We start from the raw sequence: 13,720 nt of genomic DNA on the forward strand, positions 1-13,720 counted from the left end.
CCACAGCTGATTATCAGTTGAGCCCTTAAAAAGTAAATAAAGCCCTCAATAATACCTCTCTCAAATTAAATCGAATAGTTAATGTAGAAACAAGTTAAAATCACACGTGAAGGACTTAGAAATGTCATCTGTGATGTTCAGTCAACCGTCACAAGACCACATACCCTGATATTTTGGGGTTGAAACATTAAATGAAACAAGTGTTGCATGCTTGTGTAGTTTTGTGTCAGCTCCATACTGTTGAAGCAATTATTCCACTTCCCCATAAAAGACAATCAGGAGTCTACCTCAGAAGTTAAAATAAGTATTTATTTCATGTGCATGGGAGTGAAATACACAGAGATGCTTGGTGTATTTTTCTCAGTGATTAAACTACAACAGTCCTTTAACATTTTTCCAATATCTATCATGCATCAGATTGGCAGCATTCCAGGATCAGCTCATCTTCCTGTTCCCAATTTAGCAAGGATAACTTATTTTGATACAATTGGTATTTAGTTTCATAGCTTGCTTTCTTATATAACACAGTATAGAATTATAAAGTAGCCTTTGTGTCCAACATTCTTTCTCTGCAGTTCTGCATGTCTACCTTATAAAATACTTCAGAGTCAGCAGAAAAAGTATGTACAAAGTTTACAAAGACCCTCTCAACAATAGAAAGGCATGCCCTCCTTTGTGTGAAAGAAAGGTCAATGTAGGAAAATTGGTCTTATTCATTTATTCATCTTCAGGGAAATGTCAGGGAAAACACAGACTGAGCTATACAGACTTTGCATTTGTTATGTTGGATATAAAGTATTTATGGATAAATTAGAAGGAAGAGTTTGGCTACTGGATCTCTGCAAATATATCAATAAATAACTCTCCCGTTATCTTAGAAACTGGTTAGCCTTTCTTGGCTCATTATAAGACTTTAGCTTGTTTATTTTTGCCATTTTTCTAGCTATCTAGAATAAATATTTAAAGATCAGGTCACCATGTGAACTCTTTTCTGGTTAATTCCTCAGGTCACTTTGTGTGAATGTGATTTCCTTGTTTACCAAACAAAGACATGTTCCATAAGCGGAATGTAAATAATAAAACATTGTCGATGAAAGGGTTCAGGAGGCATCTTGGGTGGTTTGGTGGACACGTGCTGCGATTTTTTCTTCTTTAGATGAGTCATATTTAATAATAACCAAGGCTCACTTTCAGTGCAACATGGACAAAGCAGCCTTCAGGTTAGCCATTTCCAGAGAGACTGGCATTCAGCTCCAAGAATTGCTGATCATAGTTCGTTAATGACTTGGCGTTCTGAAGGCAGTGTTGCAGATGGTCTTTTCTAGGGCTGGCACTGAGATGTGTCCCTATGGGGCCGACAAGTAGTCAACTGGTGAAGTTTGCAGTGCTGTTGGCTTAGCTGTATCTGCCTAGACAGGCGAGACAAGGCTTTCATATTTTATCTGGCTGGACCTTTTTATTAGTCAGACTTGAATTATTAGAAGTGTACCTCTACTATCCAGTCTTCAATAGTTAGGCTTTGTTATAAGAACATTAAAGTTGGAAGTTTAATCTAGATAAGAGATCTATTATTAATATTTCACAGTTGGTTTAATCCTAAACCATATTATCTGAAATTCTCCCCTGCTTTCTATTCTCCCAGCAGTTTTCTACCAACATTACAGATTAATGTGCATGCAAAATGTATTTTAATCAGCCTACATAATAATAAAACCTATTTTAAAGACATTTTTGTCATTTTTTATTAAAATAGTCAAATTAGCTTTCGGGCTAACAAAATGTGCCTTAGAGCATAAACCCAAAGAGACTCTTTATTAGTAGAAGGTTTCTAGGCAGATTAATCAGTGTAATGTATTGTCAACTGAAGATATTTTAGCTCAATCAATCTGTCCTCATTAAAAAAATGTTACTTTGGAAAAGGAGCCTTCCGTATCAGTTAAAAGAGTTATTTTTTTGTAGGTTATAGTGAAACTGTATAGCTAAAGAGACAGACCTAAATTGCATAAATATTTTTATCAGTGGGTTCAAGTGAAGGACAGAACTGAAAACTGTGTTATTCAACACTAGGAAGGTTACCAATGAGAGGATGCCATTTCATACAATAAGCTTTTTGTTTGCAAGTAGCTAATTGATCCAAAGGTCTTACCCAGCAGTTTCTTGAAAGAAGACACAGTATCAGCTTTTGCAATATGGCTAGATAGCTTGTTCAAGACCTTCTCAATCTTTTGTGTTAAAAAAGTGCCATTGTTCTCAGTTTTAAAGGCACTTACAGCATAGTCTCCACTTGTGTTCTCTTCATGTTGCGTTGTTGATCCTGAACAAGTCCATTGGGTTAGCTTTGTCAGTGCCTTTGAGAATTTTGAATACTTTTGGATACTTAGGTACTGTCATAGTCACTATAGGTTTCTTCAGCCTGTCAGTATTAATTGTTTCCCTTATTCACATTCAGTCACTTTTAGCTGGACTGATTAGAAAAGAAACTATTTTTTATAACGTGGCGGTCAAACTTGTACACAGTATTGTATACGAGGTATTACTAGTACATTGTAAAATTGTAACATACTATATAATTCCTTGATTTAAGTTCTACACATTTTACATGTCTTAACATTTTTTTTTTGCTTTTTCTGTTCCTTTCCTACATTGTCTAGGAGATATACAGTACACTATATTTCAACAATAATGCATATGTCTTTTTCATAAGTGTCCTCTTTAGGCTTGGTGTTTTCCGTTTTGATTATATAGTTTATTCAAACAAATAACAAAAATATGTTTAATATAGTTGCCAGGCAATAAAAAATACCAAGTTCATTCATGCATTTTTTTTCCTTTTACTTTTTTAATTCTGTTGTTTCTATCTATAGATGAGGTGGCAGTTGAATTGTTTATGGGTCTTCTGTGATCCGGTTCTTCTCTAAACCAAAACAGCTGTGGAGAAACTGACAGATGACAGATGGAGCAATTCCATACTGATAACTACTGAGAATGAAAGAAATGTGCGTTTGAGACTGAGGATTCAGGGCTTTCATAGAGAACTGATTGAGAACTGAGGATTGGTCGGAAGTTTTGATCTGGCCCAGTTGACAAGGCAGACCTTATTTAGGGCAGCAGCCAGCTCTTGAAGTCATGTCCTGTTTTGCACTCTTCCATTTTTGCCAGTTGTGGTCAAACTCATTTAGACATTTGGTTTGAACACTGAAAGGTGAAATGGAAATTGTGGAAAGCATTAAGGCTTTGGCAGTGCCCCAGACCAGAAAATATCTCAAATACTGTTTACCCACTGGCTTTTAGTGAGATGGAAATGTGGATGAAGAGTGTTCACTGTGTTGAGCTCCCCATGATTAAACTACAATTCAAATGATTGAAAGAGGTTCCCTGAATATCCATCTCATGATTAAAGGAGTGCCTGTCACCTATACTGTTAAAATATAAATATATGCCTGTATATTTCTGTGCTGAATACTGTGTTTGAATGCAGCATTTGAATATTCCAGTTAAGCTGTATTTCATTGCCTTTTTTGTTGGCTCTGCTGAGACAGTCTGTACCTAAACAAATTCAGATTACTTGGAGGAACTCAGTTATTCAAATGCCAATAGCATGATCATACTTGGAGTGGTTTAAAATGCATTTTCACTAGTATACCTATTGCTCTGTTAGGGTTCTTCTATTTGTACTTAGTAGAAAGGGATTGTTTTACTACAAACGGAAGCAATATGTTTGGATGACTAGTATGTACGTTTTAATGTTTGTTACATTGGTGAGATCTGACCAGTCTTTTTTTTTGCAAAGGGTGTTTTCTGTAAGTATGACAGCACACAATGATTTGGGATAGAAATACAATACAGTACAAGACATATTTGATTGACTGTAAGGTTTAATTTTAAAAATGTATGTAGCTAATGCTGGTAAAAACAGAAAGAAGTTGCACGGGATATTGGTGACCTAATTTATTACAACTCCGAAAGTTGGTCTGCTAGATGTTGTTAGCCAGGTTTATACAATATGAATTTAGAATAGTCCAATGAAAGCTGCTTTACTATTCCTGACATGAACCCACCAAGCAGTTTTTGTTTTTAAAATGACTATATTCTAAAGCAATTTTTACAGATTTACAATCTACTTACAGATTATTTAAATTACTCTCTTCTTACCGTTTACTATAAAATGTATATCTTCTTGCTGTGTAAAAGAAGAGAAAAATGTGAAATCTTTTGTGAAAACAAAGTATATCATCAAGAAAAGTTCATTCTGCGTGTTCCTAGTTTGACATTATAGACTAGTTGTTTTTGAAAGCATCTAAGTGAAACAATGAGACCTATCCATCCATCACCCATTCTCTAACCACTTCTTCCAATTAAGGGTCATGAGGGAGCTGGAGTTTATCCTGGCAAGCAATAGTGAGACCCATCTGTTTTACATTTATAGGAATAATTATCTATTTATCGCTTAAATTACTGTCCTGAATTGTTTAATCTTCCCTTGTATAGGTTTGTATTTCAGGACTATAGTTACAGTGGATGTTATAGGAAAGAAAATTGCATCTGTGTTTGCAGGAGAAGCTTACTCAAAGGAAACCTTTAGTCAGACAGTAAACCTGTGCTGCCTGTCATTTAAAACTCCATCTGAAACATACCCTGCTCTCCTCAGGTTTAATGGCCTACTTCTCATATAGTGAGCGCAGTAGCTCAAAAGCTGCCTTCATTAATGGAATTCTCAGTGGCTTTCTTTTGCTTAAGTTGGCAACATAGTGCAACATAGTCCAGGCCATTTAAGAGGTAGGATAGAAGTGAGCATATAGCTTCAAATTCCTTTTAAACACCTTACTAATCTTCTGAATCATGCACTCTGTTCTCTTTCTTGTGCGCAGCTACATTTTCTTAATGTTATGTTCTCTTAAAAAATATTTTTGATATCCTTAGGAATCATTATCCATCTGTGTGGATAAAATTTTGGGAGATTGATGCTTATGCACACTGAACCAGAGGACCTTAAAAAATGGACAATCGTTGTACAGTTCGGGTCTTCAGTGTCACAAATTTAATTCGATGTACGAGCACTTCCATATGGAAGGTCTTACCATCACATTGCACTTACAGATTATGTCTTCATTTTTGAGGTTTTCTAAAAGTGACAGATGCCTTTTTTGGCAGGATGTGTACTGATGTGTTTGCAAAGCATCATTGAAATTACAGGTTGAGGAATGGACACAGTTCTGGAACAGCAGATCATGAAGCTGAAATGCAACTTTTATAAATAGCAAGTAAATGTTACTTCTGCGCTGAAAATTAGAAACAAGAAATACTGCATACATGTGGTTATGCCACTAGTTAATAAATTAGTCACGTCTGGAGGTAATACCAGAACAGGAGGATGAGGAAACTATAGAAACTAATGAAGCTTGAAAAGATGTGGGTAAAAGTCAAACACCTGGCAGTTGGTGTTTAATGTAGACAAGTGCAGGTATAAAAATGTAAATGAGGTGTATAAATAAATTGGAAACACTCTGCTTGAAGATGCTGCTAAAGAAAAAACTTTAGTTTTTATGTTTGTTCATTTACGTCTTCTGGATAATGTGTAGAGGCATTAAAAAGGCAAGCAATTTTAGGATATGTAGTTTAAAGCTTAGAATTTAAATCAAGGGATGTTTTGTTAAAATTGTACAGTGCACTAGTAAGTCTGCAGCAAGCTGTCCAAAGTCATGCAGCCCTTTTAAACCAATAAGAGATTTTTAGTTTTTATGCAAGGAAAAATGTCTAAAATATGTTTTTTGTCTTTACTGTTTGGCCACTAGGGAGTTGTTCAATGTAGCTTAATGGCTGCACATCCTCTGACCTGAGCCTAGAAGGTCACATTAAGAATGTCAGAGTTTAGAAGAAAACAGTGCTAGTTTTGCTAAATGAACATAGCCGAGTAAATTTGTTTTAAGAATGCAGCAACAGCTGTTGTATTTGCGAACACATACCCTCACAGGAAAATTCCTGAGAGTCAAGGAAGTGAAGCAGACATCTCACATCTGGCTTCGTCTAAGTGGTTGTGTGCATATATGATTCCTTACCCCTGTTAATTTATCTCTAATAAACTGCCACAATTCAGGTTTTATTATTAGTACTTGTACTGTGCTGAAAGGATCTGTAAGTACATGAAAGTAAATGCCAATGTGGCTCATGCCTTCTTAATTAAGGTAATTTTTCTTGTGAAGAATACCACAAAAGTGCCAGAAGTATACATTTCAGGACTTCGAAAGCCACTTTAAATTGTGTATGATTTGTTACTAATGTTGCTATTTTGTGTAGCACTTAAACTGTTGTGTTACATATTTTCTTATACAGTTATGGATGTGAGGAAGGTTCACCAACATGGTGTGTCCCCTCAGCTTTGATTGCAAGTTGTGTGTTGATTTGAGCTGTTTCCTGTAGGATTCTAGAGTATCTGTTCTAACAATATAGCAGGATTGCTTAATCCTGTTAAGGATTAAGCTTAAGCAGTGAATTGTGTTCTTTCTGTTTTCCTGGAACACTTATGGAACACCATGGGTCAACATTAGTTGGTTTATCTTAATCTTAAAAAAGTTTATTACAAGATTGCATGTACTGCAGTTGATAAATGATCAAACAAAATTGACATATTTCTGAGCAACCATCCATTCTAGATTTGTATTGCTTTATGTTTTTTTCAAATTAAATGTTGTTATTACTGAACAATGTCATGGCATCCAAAGACTGAATCACATCATCCTGAGCTTTCACAGTGCTGTTTGTTTCGCAGGTTATGAATTGCCTTAATTAGTAAGGCAGTATATGCAGCCAGCAGGCTGTTCATATTTCTGTTTTCTTTAGAGCTGCAGGAAATGATTATTCAATTATTTGGATTATGTTTTCTGGGGGGGAGGTAGAGTGTCACTGACTGAGGTGATTAACTGCTTGAACAACAGCTGCAAGTCTGAATTGATTTATCATTACTTTATAACAAGTAACAGAGGCAACTAGCAAAAGAAGAATTTTTCAAAACTACCTGTATTTTCAGGTTTTATTGGTTGTAATGTAACCCACAGAACCATTGTATTGTTTCCCTGGTCATGTAGCCTAATGTACATAACAGTGAAAGATAATGTAGAAATTCTTTGTAATTCAAGCATTTGATACTCCTCATACTCAGTCTCACCTAAACGGCTTCAAACAGCTGTTTCACGTCCTATCAGGTTCCATCCTGGAGAGAGGAAAGCACTGTAGTCATTTTTCTGTAAATAAAAATTGCAGCCAATCTTCCAGTCACTTTGATGTTTTTCCTCCTCTTTAACATGATATACTAGGTCCTGAAACAAACCATACTCTCTAACATGATGTTCAAGTCTTTAATTAATCTTAAATTAGAAAATACATTGAGAACTAACAAAATGACATTTATACATTAGAAGACTGTTCTAAATGAATACAATTCACATTACAGTGAAAGGTCCTGTTCTTAGAAAGGTATGTTCTCTGTGTGCTGGAAGGCTCGGCCCCCTGATTGCACTTTGTAGAGAACAGCATCAGCAGGGTGAGGAGTTTTTGCTTTTGCCTTCCTTAAGTTGCTTTGATCCCCATTCTCAAGTTAGACTGCTGTTGTGGGAAGCCAGAGTCTCGTCCTTCTGGGGCTTTCTTTTATTAAGGCTCAGCATTTTCTGAATGAATGCAAACAGCACCAGCAAACCATTCGTGCTCTGTAGTCCCCAGTATCCAGCCCGCTGCAGTCACCTCTCCTGTGTGTGTGTTTGTTTTCAGGGACATTCCTGTTGACTTCAAGTATATTGCAGAGCCAAGCATGCATTCAATGCCCGCTGTAACTTTGTCACCAAATGGTGAGTCTCATGTCCAGTAAAGTTGTGTGTGGCAGCTTAGTAATAGTTTGCCTTTGTCACATGCAGAATGATTAATATTGTGTGCTTTTTAAAATCCTTAAATGGTTTATAATTTTCTTATTGTGCACAGACTGAACCTAGTAGCAAATGTTCTTGAAACCTTTTAAGTTTTTGTTATACCTGTGAAATATGTTTTGTTCTATTGATTTACACAGAACTGAATGTTATACATCCTAAAACCCATATAAATATTTTAACTAATTCTAAATGTAGATATCCAGATATTTAAGTGATTTTGGGAAAAGGCAAAAAACAGAATGCTGGGATGCTCTCTTCCCCCTGTCATACAAAACTCATTGATTTAGTCAGTGTAAAGTAGATGGACGTTTAGTGCAACAAAGGATTTTTTTGAGAAATCAAAAAGATCTGTCTTATCTTAGGCAAAGTGTATTAATAATGTCTGTAAAAATTAAGTATAATACTAGAGAAAATGCATAGTATCTGTACTGCTATGATGGTAAATATGGTTTCACTGTGTTGCCTCTAGGTAAGTGGCTTGCTTGCCAGTCAATGGACAACCAGATTCTCATCTTTGGAGCACAGAACAGATTTAGACTGAACAAGAAGAAAATCTTTAAGGGCCACATGGTTGCTGGCTATGCCTGTCAAGTGGATTTTTCACCAGATATGAGGTAAAAAGTTCAGTGTTTCTGCTGTCAGACCTTACAGTATACCAAAGAATACTGAATTAATTCAAGGTTATAATTTAACTCCACAGCTTTTCTTGGCATTTTAAATGTAAAAAGTAGCCCTTTTTTATGTTGTTCCTTGGAGTTACAGTTTTAAAGGTACCCGCGGGTGACAGGAAACGCATTTGATTTAAGTTTAAGATCATCATTTGCACATTAGTGGCACCTGAAGAAATTCACTTAAATACACTTTGGACTCAACATCCTTATTCTAGTTTTCAACATGAACACAGTTAAGTGCCAGAATCCCCAACACCATTATGATTAATATATTTAAATGTACTTCTGCAAAAGCATTGCTGTGACCATTAAGGTTACCATGAAGTGCTTTATGTCAAAGTGTACTGTCAGTCCCTGTTTTGAAGAGTGTGCTATAAGCTCTATTCATTTGATTTGAAAATGTCACAGCTTTTATGAAATGCTATATTTTCTACAAATTCAGCAGTGTCAAAAATTAAATTGTTTGTTAATATGCATTTGTCATCACTGGTGTTCACAGCTTGCTTGCAATCCACATGAACTGCCTGCTCATCCAAGTGTCTCTTTGGTTTATAAACCAATATCTGTTTTGCAGACGAACAGCAAAACTTCCAGACTTCATTTCTCATGCTAATTGGAAGTTGTAATTTTAACAATAAATAAAAGCACTCCTTTCACATTACAGAGACCACTCTAAACCCCTTTAAGGCATAAGATGGCGTGAACGTTTTTGTATTTACAGAACAGCTCCCTCTTGGTTGTTAAGATTGTCCACTTTCTCTACAGCTACGTGGTTTCAGGAGATGCTGATGGGAAGCTGAACATTTGGGACTGGAAAACAACAAAGCTGTATCATCGTATCAAAGCCCACGATAAAGTGTGCATCAGCGCACTCTGGCACCCACATGAAACTTCTAAAGTTATCACATGTGGCTGGGATGGGCAGATTAAGCTCTGGGACTGAAGTGGATACTTGGAAACATCGCAAATACGGGATCTGATCAATGCCTTCCGTTGACTGCCATTAAAGTTTTCCTTGGTGAAAAAGGTGACCACCAAAAAAATCCATCAAGATTTGTAGGGCTGGCATCCAGTCCTTCTGTGAAAGTCTTTTTTTCCTTAAGTATTATTGTCATTTACAGACAGCCGTGACACTGAGAAAAGAGAATATGTCAGGCTATTGTGCTTGTCTGTATTTTTACTTTTTTAATTAAAGTGGTAGAAAATGATTTGGTCATAAGACAGTTAATCACTCTTTATCACAGATTATACTGGGTTTGTTGCAATTTTAAAGTTGTGAAAAATCCACGGTCAACTCCTATCTGTGCTGTTTTTTGTCTCAATAAAGTTTCATATGTTTCTACTCAGTCTCTTCAGAAATATTCTGGAAATTAGAAGACTGTATAACAGTTCTTTGTTTTAACTAGTTCCACATTGAAGCAAAGGAAATATGAAGCTGTTTTTTTGAGCAGCTTTGTCTCGTTAAAAGAGAGCATAATTTACACTTTTGATTTCAAATATAAAAGACATAGGTACCTAAATGTCAGTGCAATACTGTCTTTGATTAACAAAAATATTATACTCATTTGTTAGTCATTACTTGTCAGCTGCTTGTCCATGCCTGACCATTAAAGGATTTTATAAAGAAAAAATTATGACAACATAGTTATCCAAAGTGACTTAAAGGGCTTACAGTCTACATTTTTTTTCTTGCATATGCAGCTCGGTACCCACTTTTATAGCTGGATTTGGCCTGGGATCATGAACTCTCCAGAGCCCTAACCACCGAATTAACAGATAGCTTAGCCAATTATTGTAACTGGGTCTCTTCAGAATTGTAAAACACTGAAATTTAGGCTTTGTTTGTAGCTATTTTAAAGTTTGGAGTGTGGCTGTTTTATTCATCGGCATGCCTAATGGGGAGCTTGTGCAGCACTGGCCCAGATGGTGTGCACTATTTATGCTTACTGTTGCATAGAAAGCACCCTTAACTGATATGTTAAGGTGAACTTGTCTATTTTAGTTCCTTCCCAATTTCACATCAACAGAAGGTGGTGACATATATATACGTGATTATCCTGTTTTCCTACTTGATGTACTGTCATATGTTTTTAGAAACATAGATTGTCAAGAGCCTCTCGAAAGAATAAAGTTTTGTTGTACCAGGACAGAACCTGTGAGCACAGAACACGTGGATGGACAAAGGGTTCTAGTGGGAATGATGGACACCGGATTAGCAAATGAATGACACTTTATTAGACACTAGGGCTTCAACTTGCAGTATTGAAACTGGAGAATCTTACTTCCAGCAGATGAGCTCTTGAAGTGAGGCATTTCGTGGATTGGATACAGGGAGGGCAGGATGTGCAGTTCTGTCAGCATTACAGCTGTCAGGCAGGAATGCCCCAGGGGTTGGGGGGGGGGGGGGGGGGGTGTTTCCCACAGCAGAAATAGGAAAATACATTTTTTATGCTATTCTTCTTTTTATTAATCATTTAAAAGTGTGTTGTATTTATATTTAAGTTATAGATAAAAGATGCAGAACAAGCCCTAACTGGTCTTCAGTCAGGTTCATTTAATTGGCGCACTGTATAGTTTGACTTTTATGTACTGAACTCTTGTTGTCTTTTTGACTATTAACACCTGCATATGATTTTTTTTAGACACAATACTTGGGTTAAAAATGACTGTACTGCACATAAGCGGCACGCCAAAGGCTTTTATGCAGAGCTGCTCGCTTTCTGTTAAGCGAAGGGTAGTGTTTGGACTAACCCTCACTTTTCTTTTTGCTTATACTGCGTCAAAAGATTTTATTTTTCAGAAATGTTAATTAAATCTGAGGTCTCCAGAAGGATTTGAACCACAGTCATCTGAGGAACAAAAGAACTCTGTGCTTCTCAATATTTCAAAACTGGCAACAAAGGAGAGAGGGGGGGCAGGGGACTGAAAGAATCCTTTGCAGCAGCCCACTTGATATTTTATTATACAAGGGAGAGAGAGTTTTCTCTGCCTGAGGAAGACAGTTACTTATTACAGTCTTTTTGGTGTGTTGTGGAAACCGGCTGTTCTGCTGCACTGAGTTCAGCCGCCAAAAGGAATCTGTTTGGCTTTAATTATTCTTACTGAATGTGCAAGCTGCTTAGAAAAAAATCAGAATGACAAAGAGTAGCTTTCCCTTAGAAAAAAAATAGGAGTTTCTGATACAGAATCAAAAATATGGGAAGGTTTTGAATACAGCAACATCAGTCCTGATGTAAAAAGAGTAGAAAACACAAACTGGTAAGATTGTGTATAGGTAGTGTGATTATCTAGAATTCCTGCACAGTTTCTGGACAATTGAAGAGGAATTCTTAACTACATAGTAGTTACAAAGCCATGCTATTTAAACACAGCATTAGGGTCCTTGAGTTGGAAAAAGATAGGAATGCTATTACTGTGCCTTCGGGAAGCCAATATTTACTTTTTGCTTAGCCGTTGCTTTTGTTACAGCACCATTTTGCCTTCCTTAAAGAGAGAACAGATTCAGCCTGCTGTAAGGGCCTGGACTTCACAGGAAAAGATGAATCAGTGCCGTTAATATTTTTCAGATTCTTCCCCCTTACAAGGGGTAATGTTCCATGCAGTCTTCTGGATTTGCTTCACAAGCTTGGTAGACGAAGCATGTTCAAACAAATGTCCTTGCCTTCATCTGATTATGCTAAGAGAATTTCTTTTGAGAGAATCGCTCTATTGAGACGCTGACTTCTTGCCAAACCATACAACTACTGGAAGAAGTGCTTAAAAGCACGATCGTGAACTGGTCTTGAGAACCTATAACATGAAGCCTCAAAGTGAGAAGAGAGACACGACTATATTGGTTTTTTTTTAAACGCTGAGGTTCATAATGCCACAGGAAAAGCTGGAAATAAAGTCAAGATGGTGATAAAGGTTTCCAACATGCTTTGAATTTGTGAGAAAAACTTGTTCTTGCTGGCCTTGTGCATGTTGCTCTAATAGCCAGCTTTTCAGCCTTTGCCCATAATAATCACTGGCCTCAAAGCAAGAGTCGGGGAAAGGCAGCAGATTAATTACTTCCATCATTAGCTTTTTTGGATGATTCCTTGACAGGTTGTTTCTTTGACATGACTCAAGACCTGTCCTGTTTCTGTCCAGACCTGGCTGACACTTGAAACGATGCAGGTCTTTGCCGCTCACGGCCGCGTCCACCTGGTATTGACCCAGCCAAGAGTGTAGGTGCTGCTGGCGTTGAAAAGGTTCCGGTGCAGGAAGAGGCGGGGCCTGCTTCGGTCTGTGTGACTGTAGAAGAGGCGGAAGTGGCTCTGCTCCAGCTCCTTCAGCAGGCTGTACCAGTAGCGCACCACTGTGCTGTCATCCCCGCTGACCTCGAAACCCGGCCAGTGCAGATGCACCTCGAACACCAGCTGCCCAACCTCATCAATCACTCTCTCCAGTATAAGGTTCTCCAGAATCTTCCACTCTGCACTTTCCATGTCAGCCTTCAGTACATCAATCTAAGAAACAAAAGAAGGATCAGTTCGAATTACATGCCTAAATTTTGCAAGGATTTTAGAATGTGTATGTGCCTTGGTAACATACATGAAAGATTCGTATTGCCTCGGTCTAAATTCTATCATATACATTAGCATATCGTAAAGTCTTGCTGATTGTCTTTTCGACAGTGAACAATGTGCCAGCTTTTCCAGAGTATTATTAAAGAAGGGGTTTATTTTAGGTTTGATTTTTATTTCCGTCTTCAACCATGATTTGTTTTTTATGGCCTGGCTCAATCAAACGAACCACATCTGATTAGGCATTTGCATTTCAAAATGTCAAGCTGTAAAAACCCCGTGGATAGTGCCCAACTGCTGGCTTCAGTCATCTTCCATAATTGGACAAGCATTTGTTAATTAAATACTGGCAGGATCCAGCCAGCACATTTTCTCAGACCAGCAAGGTACATTTGTTTGTTGGCTTAGGGGTCTCCAGCGATAGTCCTGGAGAGCCCCAATCCAATAATCCTTTATGTTACCGTAAATCACCTCAATTTTAGTATCGCTTGTTTAAACAGCTGATTAATGAAGCAAGTGATGCTTTAATGAAGGGAACACTGGTTTATGTCCTGGATAATCTGTAAATGACTTAATTGATGTACAC

General features: G+C 37.2%; 2 protein-coding genes across 3 annotated transcripts in view; one reads left to right on the forward strand and one right to left on the reverse strand.

The window, feature by feature from the left end:
- Positions 1 to 9,929, forward strand: part of cdc40 (cell division cycle 40 homolog (S. cerevisiae)) — a 43,742-nt gene extending 33,813 nt beyond the window's left edge. For both annotated transcript variants that reach the window (XM_088625814.1, XM_088625815.1), the window contains exons 13-15: positions 7,762 to 7,838; positions 8,386 to 8,530; positions 9,353 to 9,929. In XM_088625814.1, the coding sequence (XP_088481940.1) occupies positions 7,762 to 7,838; positions 8,386 to 8,530; positions 9,353 to 9,530 (400 nt within the window). In that variant the 3' untranslated portion in view covers positions 9,531 to 9,929. The remainder of the gene's footprint in view (positions 1 to 7,761; positions 7,839 to 8,385; positions 8,531 to 9,352) is intronic.
- Positions 9,930 to 10,799: 870 nt separating this feature from the next.
- The window catches only part of mettl24 (methyltransferase like 24), an 83,031-nt gene continuing 80,110 nt past the window's right edge, over positions 10,800 to 13,720 (reverse strand). Inside the window, exon 6 of the mRNA XM_088625818.1 lies at positions 10,800 to 13,077. Within this exon, the coding sequence (XP_088481944.1) occupies positions 12,757 to 13,077 (321 nt within the window). The 3' untranslated portion in view covers positions 10,800 to 12,756. The remainder of the gene's footprint in view (positions 13,078 to 13,720) is intronic.

The sequence above is a fragment of the Lepisosteus platostomus genome, chromosome 3 (assembly GCF_059453375.1).
Source record: "Lepisosteus platostomus isolate fLepPlt1 chromosome 3, fLepPlt1.hap1, whole genome shotgun sequence".
NCBI lineage: Eukaryota > Metazoa > Chordata > Actinopteri > Semionotiformes > Lepisosteidae > Lepisosteus > Lepisosteus platostomus.